The following is a 21,205-nucleotide window of genomic DNA, read 5'->3' on the forward strand; positions in this document are numbered from 1 at the left end:
ACCCATCCATTTATCCACTGGCCATCCAGTCATTTATCTGTTCACCCGCCTATCCACCCCCTATTCATCCATTGACCCACCCACCCACCCATCCACCCTCCATATATCTATCCATCCATCCATTCATCCATCCATCCATCCATCCATCCATCCATCCATCCATTTGTTCATCCATCCACCCACCCATCTGTCATTGCCTGAATACCTACAATGTGCTATGCTAGGCCATTATAGGCACCTCCATCAAGAACCACACGAACTCAAGAAGTAGGTTAGAGTGATGAGTTCGAGAAACATGAAAGGGATGTGCAATGAGTATATATGGTGACAGCGCCCCCACTAGGTGTTGAGGGTAGGGAGGGAGGAAACGGGGTGTGGAAGCCCTTACCCAGCTGGTGGACTGGCTGTGCTTGCCCTGTGAGAAGAAAGGACAGAGAGGAGACGTGCTCAGAGAGGACAAGACTGGCATGGCACGGGTAAGGGAATGAGGGGTTGGCATGGGTAAGGGAGTGAGGGTGTGGCACAGGTAAGGGAGTGAGGGTGTGGCACGGGTAAAGGAGTGAGGCCATGGCACAGGTAAGGGAGTGAGGGGTTGGCATGGGTAAGGGAGTGAGGGCGGCTCTCAGTAAGGCTCAGGGTAGGAACACGGCCTAAGTTGCGGTAACACTGAAAGATACAAGGAGTAAGTCAGGGCTGTCAGGGAGAGACAGGGTTGAAGCAGGTTGGGCATGGCTTTGGACTTACCTGGGCGCCAGGCCTCCAGGGGTACTGGGAGGCTCCAGGGTCCATCCCCAGCAGCAGTGTAGGCTGCCACGCACACTGTCAGATTGGACACAGACCCGTCCCCCTGCAGCTCCAGGGTCACCTCTTGCCTTAGCCCTATGTCCATTAGCACCTAGGAGGTCCAGAAGTGGCATCAGGGTAGAACCTCACCCCCCAGCTGTTAAGCCTTCACTCTCGGGCTCGACACCCCATCTCTTTCTCAAAGCCCTCTCCCCATCCTCCAACTCCTCATCCTTCCTCGTCCTCCCCTTCATCTCTCATCCTCATCCTTTAACCTGTATCCCTCCACCCCCTTCTAGCTTCTCTTTCCATCCTCTCTCCCTACGTCAGGGTATTGCTAGCCCTGATAGAAGTGCCTTTGTGCAAATCAGGAAAAGGTACCCCTTCCTCAAGGTGCTATACAACTATCTGCTGAAAAATCGTTATAGTGAATATGAGTCTGCTGAAATGCTTTTGCAGTGGTTCAAAAACAGCCATTCCCCATGCCCTCCCTTAGACCCCCTTATTCTCCCCAGAATGTGAATGTGAACCTTCCCGGAATGTGCCCCCTAGGGATAGAGCAATTGTGTACTACCCAACCTTCACAACCATCCATGTCTGCCCTGATATCTTCTCCTCCCTCCTTCCCAAGCCACTCCACTCCAATCCCACCAGCAGCACCCACCTCTGGGGTGTCCTGGCCTTGATACGCCAGCCGGTACCCTAACAGGGTACCCTGCAGGGGCGCCCGGGGCTCCTGCCAATGCACGAAGGCCTGGCTCCCATTCCGCGTGGCACTAATGTTCTCAGGGGGGCCCAGGGGCACTGGAGGACAGGGAAGAGGGGAAGCTGGCACCCCCGCCTCTTCCTGACCCCCTCCCCTGTTCCCAGGAAGTGGGTGCAGGGTGCCAAGGGCACACACGTGGGCAACTCGTGCAGGCCTCCTATGAGCGGAAGCACAGGGGAAAAAAGGGCTGGGAAAGAGGCCAGCGGGCAGTGCTGCTGAGGGGTCAGAGACTGGATGGGAAGGAGATTGAGGCCATGAGGGGTAAAGGAGTGAAAGGGGACAATGGGGGTGGCACTGATGTAAGCAAGGTCCAGTGGGGCAGTGGTGACATGTCCCTCCCCAGCCCTTCTTACCTCCCTCTGGCGTCTCCACAGGAAGCCAGTGGGTCCAGGATGAGGGGCCCTGGCTGCTGGTGCATGCCACGCGGATGTGATAAGGGGTGTGAGGATGGAGGCTGCCCAGCCGAAGCTGATGGGGGGGCACGGATGCTTGCAAGGTGAGGGGCTCCTCTGGCGGGTCTGGTTCTCCCGCCTGGATGCCCATCCCATTGTCTGACAGCACAGCCTGAGGAGAGGCAAGGGTGTGAGGACAGGACAACCAAGCAATCACACGAGATGGTCACACAGCTCCCAGTGGTGGTGGTCTGGTGTGACTACACAACTTTGCACGGGTGTGTGTGTGTGTGTTGCAGTGCCTTGCTAGGATAACACGGGCACCTGGATTTGCAAAGCAAGGAGATCATTTGGCTGTATACAATGTGGTTCTGTCACCACTTCCAAAAGCCACCTCTAGCAAGACTCTTCCCTCTCTGAGCCTCAGTTTTTTCCTTGGGCACATGGGGCCTTAGAGGATCAAATGCCTTACAGGATTGTTTAAAGATTAAGTGTAGTTATGCCCAAAGGATGCCACAGTGCATGGCGGGTGGTCAGCACCGATAATAACAGTGTGATGACAATAATAATGCAAATAAACTGGGCACGGTGGCTCCCGCCTGTAATCCCAGCACTTTGGGAGGCCGAGGCGGGCAATCACTTGAGGTTAGCAGTTCGAGACCAGCCTGGCCAACATGGTGAAACCCTATCTCTTCCAAAGATATAAAAAATTAGCCGGGTGTGGTGGCGCTCGCCTGTAATCCCAGCTACTCGGGAGGCTGAGATAGGAGAAACACTTGAACCTGGGAGGCAGAGGTTACAGTGAGCTAAGATCACACCACTGCACTCCAGCCTGGGTAACAGAGCAAGACTCTGTCTCAAATAATAATAATAATAATAATAATAATAATAATAATAATAATAATAGCACAATACTGTGAGACCCCATTTATACGACATTATACTACAGGCAAAAGCAATGTTCTAGAAGCAGAAGGGTGGCCATCTCTGGGGCCTGAGGGAGTCTTCTTGGGGACTGGAAGGGTCTGTGTCTTGATATGGATGGTGGTTACATGGCGAATATGTGTGTTAAATAATCTCACAGGTGTCCAATCTTTTGACTTTCTTGGACCATAGTGGAAGAAGAATTGTCTTGGGCCACACATAAAATACACTAACACTAACGACAGCTGATAGTTAAAAAAAAATCACAAACAAATCTCATAATGTTTTAAGAAAGTTTACGAACTTGTGTTGGGCCGCATTCAAAGCCATCCTGGGCCACATGTGTTAGACGAGCTTGATCTAGAGGTACACTGAAGATTATGCATGTGGTACGTCTCATTTCTTTTTCTTTTTCTTTTTTCTTTTTTTCCTTTTTTTTGGAGATGGAGTCTTGCTCTGTCGCCCAGGCTAGAGTGCAGTGGTGAGATCTTAGCTCACTGCAACCTCCGTCTCCTAGGTTCAAGCAATTCTCCTGCCTCAGCCTCCCAAGTAGCGGGGACTACGCGCACCACCACGCCCGATTAATTGCTGTATTTTCAGTAGAGACAGGGTTTCACCATGTTAGTCAGGCTGGTCTCAAACTCTTGACCTCAGGCAATCCGCCCGCCTCAGCCTCTCAAAGTGCTGGGATTACAGGTGTGAGCCACCGTGCCCGGCCTATGAGTCTCTTTTCATCACCTGAGCTGGAGTGCAGTGGTATGATTTCGGCTCACTGCAATATCCGCCTCCCAGGTTCAGGCAATTCTCATGCCTCTGCCTCCCAAGTAGATGGGATTATAGGCGTGAGCCACCACGCTTGACTATCTTTTTTTTTTTTTTTTTTTTTTTAGTCGGAGTCTTGCTCCGTCACTCAGGTTGGAGTGCAGTGGTGCAATCTCGGCTCACTGCAACCTCCGCCTCCTGGGCTCAAGCAATTCTTCTGCTTCAGCCTCTCGAGTAGCTGGGGGGCTACAGTCATGCGCCACCATGTCTGGCTAACTTTTTTGATTTTTAGTAGAGACGGGGGTTTCATCATGTTGGTCAGGCTGATCTCGAACTCCTGATCTCAAGTGATCCGCCCGCCTCGGCCTCCCAAAGTGCTGGGATTACAGGTTCACACCTGTAAATCACACCTGTAAAAGCCACCACACCCGGCTTTTTTTGTATTCTGTGTAGAGAAAGGCTTTCACCATGTTGCCCAGGCTGGTCTCAAACTCCTGACCTCAGGTAATCCACCCGCCTTGGCCTCCCAAAGTCCTGGGATTACAGGTGTGAGCCACCACGCCTGGCCATGTTATATATTATCTTAATAAAAAAAGAAAAACACGTCCAACATGTACTGAGTGCCATTCTTAGCCCTTCACAAATCTGAATTCATCTGGCCCTCACATCCACCCTGTTGTCCTGTGGTAAGCATTATGCTTATTCCCACTGTACAGATGACAACACTGAGGCCCAGAGAGATGGAATCACTTGTTCAAGGTCATCAGTTTGTCACTGATGAAACTGGGACCTAAACCCCATCCTGTCCCCAGAGTCTTTGCTCTACTGGTGGTAAGAATATCAGTAATGGTAACAATACCTCTTGTCTGTGCATAGAGGCAGTTTAGCCTAGTGCTGAGGAGCACAGATGCTGGATCCGGGGCTCAAATCCAGGCTCTACCATTCCCTAGCTGTGTGCCTCAGTCTTCTCATCTGTAAAATGGGATGACAGTGGCTCTCTACCTCACGGGGTTAACTGAATTGGGGCATATAAGCATTTAGAAGACTGCTTGTGCATACTGAGTGTCATTTATTATTTTATTTATTTATTTATTTGAGATGGAGTTTCGCTCTTGTTGCCCAGGCTGGAGTGCAATGGCGTGATTTTGGCTCACCGCAACCTCCGCCTCCCAGGTTCAAGTGATTCTCCTGCCTCAATCTCCTGAGTAGCTAGGATTACAGGCATGCGCCACCATGCCCAGCTAATTCTGCATTTTTAGTAGAGACAGGGTTTCTCCATGTTGGTTAGGCTGGTCTCAAACTCCCAACCTCAGGTGATCTGCCCGCCTCAGCCTCCCAAAGTGCTGGGATTATAGGCATGAGCCACCGTGCCCGGCCTGTCACTTATTATTTTATGTGTGTTTCCTGGCAACAAGCGTCAAGCTCTGCATAGCGGCACTTGTCCCCATACCTATTCCGCCCCAGGAATGGCACACTCAGGGTGGAGGGGGCCACCGCTGGTGTACACATCTGTATAGCCCTGCCACATGGAGCCACAAAACCCCCATAACCATACAACTCACAGCCACGCACCTCAGGAATGCTGCAGCCAAGGGCTTCCCCTTCACCCTGGAGACCCCAGCCATACAGCCACACAGTATGTCAGGAAGGAGTTTACTGCCACAGGGTGTGGGCTCTAAAGCCAGATTCCTTGGATCTAAGTTCTGCATTGGATGCTGTTTGCTGTGTGACCTAGAGTGAGTGTCTTAACTTCTCTGAGTCTCAGTTTCCGTCTCTGGAAAATGGACATCATAGTTCTTACTTGTCAGGGTGTAAGGTTTAATGACATGATGCATATAAACTGCTTTGCATGTTATAATCATCAACAGCTAACATTTGTTTTCTTTCTTTTTTTTTTTTTTTTTTTTGGCAGGGTCTCACTCTGTCACACAAGCTGGAGTGCAGTGGTGCAATGACAGCCCCACCTAATTTTTTCATTATTTGGAGAGATGGGCTTTCACCATGTTGGCCAGGCAGGTCTCAAACTCCTGGGCTCAAGCGATCCACCTGCCTCGGCCTCCCAAAGGTCTAGTATTACAGGTGTGAGCCATGGCACCCTGCCTAGCAAACATTTCTTGAGTGCCAAATATGTACCAAGCTCCCTGTCAAGCACATTACTGGATGAACTCATTGACTTCGCACTACCACCCTATGGGGTCAATTTCTTTTCTCATCCCCATTTTACAGACAAGGAAGCCAAGGCCCAGAGACGTTCAGCAACTTGCCCAAAGTCACACAGCCCCCATGGCGGGAGACGACACCACCATGAGACCTGGGGAGAAGTGGGGGCAGATGGTGGGTACGAGGAGCGGGTGAGGCTGTCATCATGCCTGCTCTCTGACCCGCAGTGACAGACAGGAAGAGGAACCTCTACCAGGACAGAGGGGAGATGGGTACAGACAGTTGGTCTCCCCATGCCTGCTCCCACTTCTCTTTTCCCTGGGACGGCTGTGACCCTCCCACTGGAACTCTTCGGCCCTAGCCCATGTGCAGCAGGAAGTGAGACCTGGAGAGGGAAGAGGACACACTTCTGCTTTCCTGGGGACACTTGGTGGATGTGGGTAGGAGTGCAGCTTATGCCTGACCTGGCATTTGAGGTCTCCCAAATCCGGCTGGCCTCTGGGATTGAATCTCAGCTTCGGCTTTCTAGCCCTGGGGAGGGGAGGAGGATGGGAGGAACAAAGGCCCAGAGAGGGGGCCCCTCTCTGGGCCTCAGTTTCTCACCTTGAAAACGGGAAGATTAATAGCCACTATTTTTTTTTTTTCTTTCTGAGACAGAGTCTCACTCTGTCACCCAGGCTGGAGAGCAGAGGTTCAATCATGCCTCACTGCAGCCTTGACTGCCAGGCTAAGGTGACTGTCCCACTTCAGCCTCCCGAGTAGCTGGGACTACAGGTGCCTGCCACCACACTCGGCTAATTTTTTTGAATTTTTTGTACAGACCTGCCTCAGCCCCCCGAAGTGCTGGGATTACAGGTATGAGCTATCATGCCCAGCCAGTAGCCACTACGTTCTAGGTTTAAAATGCCAAGCAGATGGGGTTGTGCTCAGGGCATGCACGTATAAGACAATTCCTGTTTAATCAAGCACTGACTCTAAACATTTTCTCAGGGCCTGGCACGGTGGCTCACGCCTGTAATCCCAGCACTTTGGGAGGCCGAGGTGGGCGTATCACTTGACATCAAGAGTTCGAGAACAGCCTGACCAACATGGCGAAACCCTGTCTCTACTAAAAATACAAAAATTAGCTGGGCGTGGTGGTGGGCACCTGTAACACCAGCTACTCAGGAGGCTGAGGCAAGAGAATTGCTTGAACCCAGGAGGCGGAGGTTGCAATAAGCCGTGATCATGCCACAGCACTCCAGTCTGGGTGACAGAGCGAGACTCTGTCTCAAAAAAAAAAGAAAAGAAAAAACAAAAAACAGTTTTTAAGGAGGTTGGGAGCAATGATATGGGTTTGATGTGACCTTGGACAAGCTGGTTAACCACTCTGAGCCTTAGTTTCTTCATCTGGAAAATGGGTGTATCCATAGATCCTCCTTCACAAACACATGAGCAGGTGTGCGTTAATGTAAGACCCGGTGCACAGCGGACACTCAGCAGAAGTTGGTCATTCTTCATTACTGTCATCTACCATCATAGGCACTGTCCACGCCCCATCTCCAACTTTCTAATCTCAGAGAACTTCAGACCAGAATTAGGCCTTATATTTATAGATCCGTGAGTTTTGTTTTGGTTTTGGTTTTCTTCTTTCTTTCTTCTTTTTTTTTTTTCTTGAGATGGAAGTTTGCTCTTGTAACCCAAGCTGGAGTGCAATGGCGCGATCTCAGCTCACTGCAACCTCTGTCTCCCGAGTTCAAGCGATTCTCCTCCCTCTGCCTCCTGAGTAGCTGGGATTACAGGTGTGTGCCACCACACCTGACTAATTTTTTGTATTTTTAGTAGAAATGGGGTTTTACCATGTTAGCCAGGCTGGTCTCGAACTCCTGACCTCAGGTGATCCACCGGCCTTGGCCTCCCAAAGTGCTGGGGTTACAGGTGAAAGCCACCACACCTGGCCTGGTTTTGGTTTTCTTACTCTAGGAGCAACTTGAGGGCAGAGGCTGGGTCTAGCTCATCTGGGTTGTAGTATACCCTTCTAGCAAATATTCCCTACTCTATGTGTGGTCCTGTGCTGGGCAAGAATGAGGAGCCAGTGGTGACTGGGACAGCTCCAGCCCTGCCCTGTCAGAGCTCACATTCCAGTAGGGGACAGACCCATCCCCAGACAGTGACCACACAGAGTGGCCAGGGCTGGGATGAGAGAAGTGGAGGGTTCTGGGTACCCCGTGGTGACAGAAATGGCTCCAGACCCTGCTGTCTCAGGGCTCCCACTCTGGCTAGAGTTAATATCACTAATACTGAAAATAATTAAGACAGCTGATCATTTTCATTTTGTTAAATTTGTTTTTTTTGTTTGTTCGTTTGTTTGTTTGTTTTTGAGACAGAGTCTTGCTCTGTCACTCAGGCCGGAGAGGAGTGGCACGATCTTGGCTCACTGCAACCTCCTCTCACTGCAACCTCCTCCTCCCAGGTTCAAGCAATTCTCCTGCCTCAGCCTCCCCAGTAGCTGGGACTACAAGTGCATGCCACCAGGCCCAGTTAATTTTTGTATTTTTAGTAGAGATGTGGTTTCACTATGTTGGCCAGACTGGTCTCAAACTCCTGACCTCAAGTGATCCGCCCACCTCAGCCTCCCAAAGTGCTGGGATTACAGGCGTGAGCCACCGCGCCTGGCCAATTTTGTTAAATTTGTTTCCTATGTTCTATAAACCATTTTAAGTTGGTAATTTGCATTCACTCATTGAATTTTCACACTAAGCATACCAGGTAGGCACTACCATTACGTCCATTTTGTAGACAAGAGAGCTGAGCCCCAGAGAGATTAAGCCACCTACCCAAGGTCACACAGCCAGAAGGTGGTGGAGCTAGGATTCGAACCCAGGACATCTGGTTTAACCCCCCGCCCCAGGCTCTACTGCTTCTCAACAGTGGCCGAGAAGTGGTGGGTTCCCAGGGAGAGGATGGGGGTTGTGGATGTGGGTGGAAGGAGGCCTGAGACTGAAATGAACCAAGTCTGGGAGTCTCACCTGCAAGGTACAGTGGGTCAGGGGGTAGATGCCGCTCAGGCCTGGAGTCCAAGCCATCTCCAGCTCTGTGGGTTGGCGGGAGACCAGGTGGAGGTTACGGGGCTGCTGGGGGAGCACTGTGGACAAACAGGAGAGATTGACCCTGGGGAGCCTTTGCTCAAAGCTCCCTACCCTGCTCTCTGCCCCTGCTCTGACCCCAGAGCCAAACCCCACCCTCTGACGCCCAACTCCCCACCTCCCAACTCTGTCACCTGTGATGGTGGCTGTGCGGGATGTGGTGACCCCCTTGGCGTTATGGGCTTCGCAGGAGAAAGAGGATGTCTTGTTCAGCCCTAGGGAGTCATATGAGGGAAGGGCCCAGTATCAGAGAGGGGCAGGAAGGGCTCCCGGGCCATGCCGGGCCACTCCTACCATGGCCTGCCTGACCAGGGTCAGTGCAGCCCACACAGGCACTTGCCTGAAGGGAGAGTTAGCAGAGTTGAGGGCAATGAGTTAGGAACACAGCCTCCATCCCCAAACACAAGGACGGCTTGGTTTCAGCCCTAACCTCCCGCCACCCAGACACACACAGCCACACACAGGCACACACACTCTCTCACACACACATTCTTACACCCCAGAGAGAGACACACTCATACACACACACAGACACATACTCACACAGAAACACACAAAGACACACACAGCCACACACAGGCACAGGCACACACACTCATACACACATACACAGGCACACACAAAGACACACAACCACACACAGTCACAGGCACACACACTCTAACACCCCAGATAGAGACACACACTCATACACACACATAGACACATATGCTCACACAGACACACACACACAGCCACACACAGGCGCATACACACACACACACACACACATATTCTTACACCCCAGAGAGAGACACATACTCATACACACACATGCTCACACAGACTCACACACAGCCACACACAGGCACACACACACACATTCTTACACCCCAGAGACACATACTCACACACACCCATATAAACACACATGCTCACACACAGACACAGACACAGAAACAGACACAGCCACACACACACACTCTGTCTCACACACACAGATTCGTACACCTAGATACTCACATACTCATATACACATATATAGACACACACAGAAACACACATGCTCATATATATGGACATAGACACATATATACATAGACACACAAAAGCATACACAGACACACACACACAAGGAGACACACAAACATGCACAAACTCACATGCACAAACACAGGCACCCTCACTAACTCACAAGGACACACGTATGGACACACACACCTGCTAGACACACTTAAGGAAACCAGCCCATGGCTGTACATTAATGGAGACATGTCTGTTCATCTCTAAGCTCGCCTCCTGCCAACCCCTCTCCCCCTCTCCCTGTCACACGCTCTTCTCCGGCCACACTGGCCTCCAGTGTCTCTGGAACGCGTACATGAAGCATGTTTCTACCCCGAGAACTGTGCACTGTTCCCTCTGCTCAAAACAGTCCTCCACAAATGTCCACGTGACTCGCACCCTCTTCTTTCGTTTTTGTCCCTCAACAACACCTCTCAGTCCGCTAGGCCTGGCCACCCTGTTAATATTGGAGCTTGGCCAGGCATAGTGACTCATGACTGTAATCCCAGCACTTTGGGAGGCCGAGTCGGGAGGATCGCTTGAGGCCAGGAGTTAGAGACCAGCCTGGGCAACGTGGTGAGACCCCATCTCTACAAAAAAGAGAAAAATTAGCTGGGTGTGGTGGTGCACACCTGTAGTCCCAGCTACTCGGGAGGCTGAGGTGGGAAGACTACCTGTGCCCGGGGAGGTGGAGGCTGCAGTGAGCTGTGATCACACCACTGCACTCCAACCTGGGCGACAGAGTGAGACTCTGTCTCAAAAAAATTAAAAATAATAAAATGAAATATAAAGGCTGGGCACGGTGGCTCATGCCTGTAATCCCAGCCTTGGGAGGCCGAGGTGGGTGGATCACCTGAGGTCAGAAGTTCGAGACCAGCCTGGCCAACATAGTGAAACCTCGTCTCTACTAAAAATACAAAAAATTAGCTGGACATAGTGGCAGGCCCCTGTAATCCCAGCTACTCAGGAGGCTGAGGCAGGAGAATCGCTTGAACCCGGGAGGCAGAGGCTGCATTGAGCTGAGATCATGCCATTGCACTCCAGCCTGGGCAACAAGAGCGAAACTCTGTTTCAAAAAAAAAAAAGAAAAGAAAAGAAAAGAAAAAGAAAGAAAGAAAGAAAAAATAAAATAAAATTGGAGGTAATTGGAGTTTCCTCTCCAAATCTATCCCCTTCCCGCTTTACTTTTCCTCTTTGGTTCTTCTCATCACCCAACATACTTCACCTGTTACCCAGGTACCTCGTCCATTGTCAGTTTCCCCCACTAGAATGTCAGCTCCAGGAGGGCAGGGGTTGTGTCTGTTTCATCCCCTGCTGTGTCAGGATGGCCTGGCACACAATAGGTGTGCCATAAATGCTTGTTGAATGAATGAGTGAAATTGTGTTCAGCTGTGTACTTATGAGCATTCCTGAGCATAGGTGTAGAAATATGAGCGTGTGTAATTCCATAGGGGAGTTCACGTATTGTGTCTTGACTGTTTTTTTCTTTTGCTTTTTGAGAGTCTTGCTCTGTTGCCCAGGCTAGAGTGCAGTGGCATGATCTTGGCTCACTGCAACCTCTGCCTCCCGGGTTCAAGCGATTCTCCAGCCTCAGCCTTCTGAGTAGCTGGGATTACAGGAGTGCGCCACCACGCCCGGCTAATTTTTGTAATTTTTAGTAGAGATAGGGTTTCACCATGTTGGCCAGGCTGGTCTCGAACTCCTGACCTCAAGTGATCTGCCCGCCTCAGCCTCCCAAAGTGCTGGGATCACAGGCGTGAGCCACCGTGTCCGGCCTTGAGTAACTGTTTTTGAGTGAAGGTGGATTGCCTTCCCTCCCTAATGTGGTGGTGTTGGTGTTGGTATGACACAACGTGCACACACAGAATCACGTACAAGTACAGAGACAAACACAAGAGACACAGACCTGCAAGCACACAGAGATACCCAACACACACCGCTATACAACATATATCAGTCCCCCTTTATCCGAGGTTTCACTTTTTGAGGTTTCAGTTACTCTTGGTCGAAAAATATTTCAATGGAAAATTCCAGATATAACTCCTAAGTTTTAAATTGCATGCCGTTCTGAGTACTGTGGTGAAACCTCATGTCATCCCACTCTGGTTGGCCTGGAACGTGAATCCCCCCTTTGTCCAGCATCTCAGTGCTGTATCGGATACTTGTCTGTGAGTCACTTAGCTATCAGATCGACTGTCCTGGTACTGCAGTGCTGGTGTTCAAGAAACTCTTATTTATCTAAATAATGGCCTGGCCGGGTGCTATGGCTCACGTCTGCAATCCCAGCACTTTGGGAGGCCGAGGCGGGTGGATCACTTGAGATTAGGAGTTTAAGGCAAGCCTGGGCAACATAGTGAAACCCCCGTCTCTACTAAAAATACAAAAAAATCAGCCAGGCATGGTGGCACGCACCTGTAATCCCAGCTACTCGGGAGGCTGAGGCACGATAATTGCTAGAACCCGGGCTGCGGAGGTTGCAGTGAGCCAAGGTCGCCACACTGCACTCCATCCTGGGCGACGGAGAGAGACTGTCTAAAAAAAAAAAAAAAAAAAAAAAGGCCCCAGGGTGCAAAATAGTGATGGCTGCAATTCGGATAGGCCAAAGAGAAGCCTTAAAGTGCTTCCTTTTAAGTGAAAAGGTGAAAATTCTCCACTTAGAAAAAGATAATCATATATATATGTACTGAGGTTGCTAAGATCTATAGTAAGAAAACTATCTGCGAAATTGTGAAAGAAAAAGAAAGTTATGTGTAGTATATACAGGGTTTAGTATTATTCATTGTTTCAGGCTTTTGCGGGGGGGTCTTAGAGAACGTAGCCTGGTGAATAAGGGGAATCCCCCAACACAGATACACATAGAAACACAGACACCCCCCTCAACACACACACACACACAATGTCTGTGCTAGGATGTAAGAAGGACCAAGTTTTTCGTTTTGTTTTTTGAGACAGGGTCTTGCTCTATCTCCCAGGCCGCAGTACAGTGGCACAATCACGGCTCACTGCTGCCTTGACCTCCAGGGCTCAAGCGATCCTCCTGTCTCATCCTCCCAAGCAGCTGAGACTACAGGCGGCCACCACACTTTTTCAATTTTTTTTTGTAGAGAAGAGGAGAGTCTCACTATGTTGCCAGGCTGCTCTCAAACTTCTGGCCCCAAGCGATCCTCCCGCCTCGGCCTCCCAAAGTGCTGGATTGCAGGCAGAGCCACTCCGTGCCCGGCCCTGGGACCAAGTCTTGTAAGTGCAACTGCAGTTCTGCATGTTGTTTACGCGTTTACTCGTGTGCTTGTGCGTCTGTGTCTGTGTTTCTGAGCTGGTATGTTTGTGACCCTGCGTGTATCTGTGGATGGTGTGTACGTGCATGTGTTGAGTATCCGTGTACGTGTCTCTCGTGTTTGCTCCGTGCGTGTACGCCTCTGTTCCCACCGCGTTCGCGAGGGAGGCTTTCCATCCGCAGACACAAAGTTTCCTTTTCTCCGTCAGCGGAGGGAGTGGAATGGGGCAAAGTCTGCAGAGGCCGGAAGGGGGTGGGTAGGGGAGCTCCTCAGTCGCGGCTTCCTAGGTGGCCGTTCCCAGACAAGGTCAGGTGCCCGCTCCCGCAGCCCCCGCGCACCGAAGGCCCCGCGCCCGCAGCCCCCGCGCCGCCAGGAGGAGAAACAGTACAGTCCCGGGCGGGCGGCCCGAGAGGGGGCGGGGAGCCTGGGTCGGGTCCAGCCACCTGGCACGTGGGGCCCCGCCAGGGTCAGCGCGCGGGAGCTGGCGCCGCCGGCCGGAGAAGCCCTGGGGCTGGAGGTGGGTTCTGGAGCCGGGTCCCGTTCCGACCGCAGCATTCCTGCCCCCGCGTGAGTCACCCGGGGCACCTCCCCACCCCAGCGCTTCCGGCCGGCTTCGGGGGCGCGGAGCCAGAGCCGGGATCCCCCTTCCCAGGCCCCAACGGCCGCACCTTGAGTGAAGGGGACAGGAGGAACTGGGACCCCTTCCCCTCCAGAGGGCTCTTGCTTTACCGCAAAAGGACAGGAGCAGGCCGACTCCAGATGTGCTTTCCAGATGTCCTGACCATCCCCCCACAACCCCTGCTCTCCGCCCCAGCTTTTCCAGAGAATGAGAGGGATGGAAGGAGGAGGGGTACGCCCTGAGTCAGATAGAGGGACAGACGCACACTAACGGACAAAATTCCTTCTCACAGCAACCCCCCCACACACACACTCACAATGAATCACACTTAAACACACAGGGGCTGTTATTAGCACAGAAAACTCAGTACTTGGTAAGTTAACGGCACACAGATATGCAAGAGCTGATGTCACAAACACAGTGACACAAAAACACTGTGACTCACACATATACACACGGGCGACACTGATGTACATTCATAAAGAGACATGTACGCATACAAGCCAACGTGGGACAAACACATAAACACACAGTCACACGTGTACACATTGATTACAAACACCTAGCAACGCAATATACATCTAGGCTGATGCATCTGACACACACAGAAACCTAAATGTCCCTGTATATTGAGAGACACACACCACGTAACAGCGTACATGGAGTTGAGGTGGACAGATAGATACACACCAGGACACAATGAAGGGTCATTTTGACCTGCTCAGACCAGACACACCGACGCGTACCACCCCACAGCCAAGCCTTCATCTACGCCATTAAGATGAGCTGGATGCGCCCAGGTTTCATGTTCACCCAGACACAGACTGATACAAAAACACATTTGCGCTGGGTGCGGTGCTCATGCCTGTAATCCCAGTACTTTGGGAGGCCGAGGCCGGTGGATCACTTGAGGTCAGGAGTTCGAGACCAGCCTGGCCAACAGGGTGAAACCCTGTCTCTACTAAAAATACAACAATAAGCCGGGCGTGCCTGTAATCCCAGCTACTCAGGAGGCTGAGGCAGGAGAATCCCTTGAACCCAGGAGGCGGAAGTTACAGTAAGCCAAGATCGTGCCACTGCACTCCAGCTTGGGTGACAGAGCGAGACTCCGTCTCCAAAAAAACAAAAAAACACAGTTTCTTAGATGCACAGGCCTGATGCAGACACACAAGGATGGAGACACTGCCATGGACACATAGATTAACACATACACACATCTATACGCTGGCTGGTAAGCATCCTTAGGTCATGTACTCAGAGGCAGCAGGGGCCAGTGCACACACAGGGAGACCAGAGAGAAGCAGAGGGTGCTGTTACATATACACACACACACATAGGTCTGTGACGACAGTCATACACCAACATGCTTACCCTGTGACATATACACACACGCCACAGAGACATCTATGGACACACACAGAAAGCAGGTAAGAGGCTGAGGGTTGAGTGCAGTGGCTCATGCCTGTAAATCCCAACATTTTGGGAGGCCGAGGCGGGAGGATCACTTGAGGCCAGGAGTTCAAGACCAGCCTGGGCAATATGGCGAGACTCCATCTCTACCAAAAAATACAAAAATTATCCGGGTATGGTGGCGCATGCCTATAGTCCCAGTTGCTTGAGGGGTGGGAGGGTACTGAGTAGGAGGATTGCTTGAGCCCAGGAGGTGGAGGCTACAGTGAGCCATGATCACAGTACTGCACTCCAGCCTGGGTTACATAGCGAGAGCTTGTCTTGAAAAAAAATAAGGGGGAAAAAAAAGCTGGTAAGAAACACAAGTTATCCATGGACGCATTCTGATTCTGCAAGGGAACAGAAGCTCTCACTAGGACACGCTCACACCCATAGCTGCACACCTGTGGGCTGACACTACCACCTCCATACAGAGAGGTGTGCACCATAGCCCCAAACCCACTACCCTCCATGCACACTTTACTTTCGTACAGTGAGTCTCAGCTGTGAACACACAAACACAAAAAAGAGGGACAGACACAGGCTGACACTGGTATACTCAGTCATGCACACACACACAGACACCCACACACAGGCAACCCCTAAGAAATGTAGAGAGAGAGAAATGCTATAAAGATCCAAGCACACATTGGGACAGAATCCAAGCTAAAGGAAATATAGTTAGTCACACACACACACACACACACACACCACACATGAGACATCCACAGAAGCCCACCCTCGCCAAGACACACCCTCACACAGAGGTTGTGCTGACGGATACACTAACACTCGGATCCAGAACACACAAATATCCAGACGCCCCACCACCACCACAGAGACATGCACAGACCCTCACACCTGTGCAGCACCCATTTCTCTCCCTCCCCTCCCCTTCTCATGGGACCTGCCAGGCTGACTCACGCCCCATCCCCAACCCTGGTCCCTACTCAGCCACTCGAGCCATGGGCCTGAGTCACTCCTCTGGGGTCAGCATGCTCACCAGGTCTTCCTTGCAACTCAGGGTCCCAGGAATGCTGAGAATGTGAGCTCCTCCCTCCACCCTGGAGACCCCCAGTCAGAAGGTCCCTCCTCATTCCAGCAGAAAGAGGCAGCAGGTTGGGAGTGCGGGAAGCTGATGCCCTCCAGGCTGCAGCCTCTTTCCTTTACAGAGCCTCTGCCATCTGCTCCTCTGTCTTTCCTCCTTCAGCAGGGAGAACCCCCTGAATCCAGGGTCCCCCAGTGATGCCTCTGACCACTGCGTAACCCTGAGCTCGGTCCTGCCTCGTCTGCATGGTGCAGAAGGGAATGGTCACCAAGAAGGAGAGGATTTCTGTCACTCCAACTTCCCTGTCTTGTCTTTCGTTTTGTTTTGTTTTTTGTTTTGAGATGGAGTCTTGCTCTGTCGCCCAGGCTGGAGTGCAGTGGTGCGATCTCGGCTCACTGCAAGCTCCACCTCCCGGGTTCAAGCGATTCTCCTGCCTCAGCCTCCCAAGTAGCTGGAACTACAGATGCCCATCACCACGCCTGGCTAATTTTTGTATTTTTGGTAAAGATGGGGTTTTGCCATGTTGGCCAGGCTGGTCTCAAACTCCTGGCCTCAAGTGATCCACCTGCCTCAGCCTCCCAAAGTGCTGGGATTACAGGCATGAGCCACCATGCCCGGCCTCCCTGTCCTGTCTATGTCCATCTTGGGTCACTATGGCCTGTCCCTTCCAGTGTATGTCATTCTATCTCTCTCTGTCTCCCACTTTCCTTTTTTTTTTTTTTCTTTTGAGACGGAGTCTCGCTCTGTCGCCCAGGCTGGAGTGCAGTGGCGCAATCTCCGCTCACTGCAAGCTCCACCTCTCGGGTTCATGCCATTCTCCTGCCTCAGCCTCCTGAGTAGCTGGGACTACAGGCACCCGCCACCACGCCCAGCTAATTTTTTGTATTTTTAGTAGAGATGGGGTTTCACCATGTTAGCCAGGATGGTCTTGATCTCCTGACCTCGTGATCCGCTCGCCTCAGCCTCCCAAAGTGCTGGGATTACAGGCGTGAGCCACCTCGCCCAGCCTCTGTCTCCCACTTTCTTCCTGCTCTCTCTTCTTTGGGTTCTGTCTCCCCAGTGGGGACCGGGCTGGATATCCTCCCTTTGACTGAGGCCAGCAGGGCTTGTTAGGGCAGGAGGTGGGCCAGTTGGAGGGAGGCGGAGGAGAGGAGGGCAGGGTTGATTCTGGTGCCCTGCTTGGGTCAAGGGCTGACAAAGGGGCACCAGGCCCACACACACTCGGGCCATGGAACAGCTCGGAGGAAACCCAGGACAAAGAATTCTATTCAGAGAGAGGCCGGGGTGAATGGAGGGAGAGAGAAGCAGAGAGACAGAGAGAGAGAGAGAGAGAGAGAGACACATACAGAGACAGACAGAAAGACACACACACCAAAAGACAGAAAGAGACAGAAAAAGGCATGCGGAGAGAAACAAGATAGGTAGAGACAGAGAGGCAGAGACAGACTCAGAGGGAGAAACAAGAGAGAGACAGACAGTGAGGGACAGAAGGACAGTCAGACACTCACGCAGAGTTAGCAATGCTCCCTTGCTCCTGACTTCAGCCCTGCCTGGCCCCCTATGCGGAGCTGACCCACATCCCCGGACTCACCTGGAACATGCAGGCTGCGCTGGGGGCCGTGACCTGGAGCTGTGGCCAGGGGGACAGCATCCTGGAGCCAGAGTAGGTCCACGGGCTCTGGGGGTCCCTGGGCTTGGCAGCTCAGGTTGAAGGGGGTGTTGGCGGCCACAGTCCTGTCCTCAGGCTCCTCCAGGAAGTAAGGCAAGCCTAGGGGGTGGGCAGTGGTAGAGGCTGGGGTCCCTCTGAGGCCCCAAGATGCCTGACCCACCACTAGGATGCTGTAGGCTTTGGGCAGCAAACCCACCCTGCAGGGTCATTGACCTGCCTGTATCTGATCCCCAAGGGCACCTGAGCCATACCCAACACACATGACCCCAATATCTGATTCCTCCCATGTCAGACCCCCCAAGATAGCTGAGCTCCTCATGTCTCTCTTCCAGAATGTCTGACAGCTCATCCTCATCTCATTCTATGGATGAGAAAAATGAGACCACTGGGGTGGTGGGGAGAGGGGTGCGTTGCATGCCTCTGACGCCTTATCTGATGCCCAGAATGGCCTCCTGTGACCTGATCGTGTCTGATGCCTAGGATATCCAACTACCCCCAAGAAGTCTTTTCACTCAGAACATATAATCCCCCCAGCCTTGGCCCCATAACTTATATGGACTCCCAGCTTCTTGACACCCCAAAACTCTGACATTCTTAGGCTGTATGATGCCTAGGGTCATCCTGAATCCTCCAGCACCCTTTGACCCCTCAGGATTCCTGACTTCCCACAACCCGTGAGTGCCACACGTCCTCTGACCCCTCAGGACCCCTGACCCCAGAGCTCACCCTCCAGCCCAACGTAGCCAGGCTGGGACACGAAGGTCTGATGTCCCAGAAACACCAAACACTGGTACTGTCCCGTGTCGGAAAGCTGCAGGGAGGTGATTCTGACAGGGCAAGAGGAGAGACAGAGAGGTTCGGGGTCAGAGCTGGACACTGGGAGGGGGTCTGTCAGAACGGAAAGAGGGTGTCCAGCCTGGAAGCTCATGACAACCACAAAGTAGGTCCTATTATTAACTCATTTTGCAGAAGAGGAAAACGAAACCTAGAGGTTCCATCACATGCTCAAAGCCGCACGGCTGACAAGTGGTCAAACTGGGGTTCCCACCCAGGTGGGCTTTGTGCCCCCTGTGTGACAGAGGTGGGAGTGGGATTCAGGGATGTGGCCACACACCTGAGCTGGCTGACCACTATCCAGTCATCCTGTTCATCCTCACCCAGGGGCACCTGGGTCTGGGTGCTGTCCGCGAGCTCCAAGATCTGTCCATCCCGAAGCCAGTGTACCTCGGGGGGCTCTCCCTGAACTTGGAGCTGACACCGAAGGGTGCCCGTGAGTCCCCGGGCACCTGTGATATTCCCTGGGTTGCCCACAAAGGGACTTTCTTCAGCCTGCGTGCCTGCAGGGGAGATGGGAAGAGTTAGCTAAGGAACCCCCCAGCTCCTTCCAGCCCTCAGTTCCACCCTGTCCCTGCCTGCCCACCGGCCGCCAGGACCCCGCCAGTCCCTTAGGCCGACATAGTTGCAGAGTGACCTCAGAGGGGGGTGGAGGGCGGAGGCTCTGAAGGGAGGATGGGAGCCCTCCCAGGGGACTGGGATCCAGCGTCCATCCCGTTGGGAAGGAGGCTCGGGATCTGGCAGCCTCCCACGCCCTGCACTGCCTGGCAGGGCCAGTCCCTGCCCCCTCCGTCCTCTCTTAGGTCTCTAGAGACTTAACAGATCGCGCTGGTGCTGGTGGATGGAGGGGAAGAATCAGGGGTGGAGGGAGGGAGATAAGGGTGGTGGGGGAGGGAGATAAGGGTGGTGGGGGTGGGAAAAGCCAGAGAAAGTCAGGCAGGGGAGATGAGACAGAGAGGAGCAGAGATACAAGGAGAGACAGAAAAAATGAAGAAACAGCCCTCAAGAGAGAAGAAAAGGAGGGGGCGGAGGGGGGATACAGTCACAGAGGGAGGCTGAGAAGAGAGAGAGAGAGACTCCGAGAGCAGGGAGAGATAAAGGCAGAGACTGTGAGAGAGACAGAAACAGAGACCCACAGAGAGATAGCAGAGCTGGAGGCAGAGACAGAGAGACAAAGTGAGAGCCTCCTTCCCAGAGATGGAGTGGACTGGTAGGGTAGGGACAAGTGGCGGGGCAGGGGGGTGGTGTTGGCAGGGAGAAGGGTTTTCCCCCAGGGCTCCAGAGCCCTCCTCATCCCACCGCCTGACTCGGTGCCCCTTCGGAAAGATTTCTTCCTTCCCGGCGATCCCCAGCTCAGCCCCTCTCCCCATGGCCCCCTTCTCAGGTCCAGCCCCCACCCCTGCCCTCAGCTTCTCCTTGTCTGTCTGTCTCTCCGGGTCCTCCTTCTGTCCCCCCTGCCCTTCAGTTCCTCTCTCAGTCTTTCTCTCCCTCTGCTGCACTTGGTGTCTCTGAATCTGTGTCTCCCTCTCTTAAAGTCCCTTTTCTGTGGTCCCAAGGAAACCCCCTAAGCCAGCCCAGGCCCCACACACCTGCCATCATCCCCCACCTCCTACCCCTGCTCCAGCCCCTCCAAGGGGGTCCCTGCCCCAAGGAGCCCCCATCACTCACCCCTGGGGGCCATGCACGCCCAGCCACACAGCGCCAAGCACCAGGCCAGCGGGACCCTGCCCATCCTGGGGCACCGCCACGCCATGGGTGCCAAACTTTCCTCAGAAGTTCTTGGGCTCCCAGCAGGGGAGGGGGCAGGGCCGGGCTGTCCCCGGCCCTCCCCCCAGCTCCAGGCTCCCCGGATTTGGCACTGCCTGCCTGGCACAGCGGCAGGGGAGGCCCTTGCCACCGGCTCTGCCCAGCAGCCGCCTTCTCAGCACCCCTGCCTCCTTCTCTCACTCCCAGACTTGGGCAACCCTTTCTCCGCCCCTGGCTCCCCCTTTGCCTCCGCCCACCAGGGCCAGAGCCCAGGGGCCACCTGGACAATCAGGGGTTAACTCAAGAGAGGAGAGGATCAGCCCTTTCTTAAAGGAGCCAGGGAGGGAGCTGAGGAGGGGGAAGGGGACCCTGGTGGCTGTGCCCCCCGTCCTGAGCCAGTGAGGCCCTGTCTCTCTATCCGGGCTCTGGGCGCTGTCCCTCTGGGCTCTGTGTCTGGTAAACATTCCTCCAGAACTCCACTCCCCTCTCAGCTCAGGCCGTGACGCCCCTCTCCCCGCCTCCACCCCCAGCCCAGCCCCAGCCAGGCCTCCTTGGCCCTTCATTCCCCCTCACTCTCTCGGCTCCTCGGACAAGGACACACACACACACACA

At 53.1% G+C, this 21,205-nt stretch overlaps 1 protein-coding gene across 1 annotated transcript; it reads right to left on the minus strand.

Annotated features, from left to right (window-relative positions):
- Positions 1–340: 340 nt before the first annotated feature.
- LOC116464117 (tyrosine-protein kinase receptor UFO-like) lies at positions 341–21,005 on the minus strand (the record flags this gene model as incomplete). The annotated part of the gene is made up of 10 exons (XM_032147386.2): positions 20,516–21,005; positions 19,128–19,350; positions 18,740–18,840; positions 17,936–18,112; positions 9,047–9,127; positions 8,796–8,911; positions 1,903–2,113; positions 1,448–1,587; positions 745–895; positions 341–415 (listed from the first exon to the last, which is right to left on the minus strand). Coding segments are annotated over exons 1-10 (1,360 nt in total), but the record flags the coding sequence as incomplete, so codon positions are not given.
- Positions 21,006–21,205: the final 200 nt, after the last annotated feature.

The sequence above is a fragment of the Hylobates moloch genome, unplaced genomic scaffold (assembly GCF_009828535.3).
Source record: "Hylobates moloch isolate HMO894 unplaced genomic scaffold, HMol_V3 SCAFFOLD_190, whole genome shotgun sequence".
Lineage (NCBI taxonomy): Eukaryota > Metazoa > Chordata > Mammalia > Primates > Hylobatidae > Hylobates > Hylobates moloch.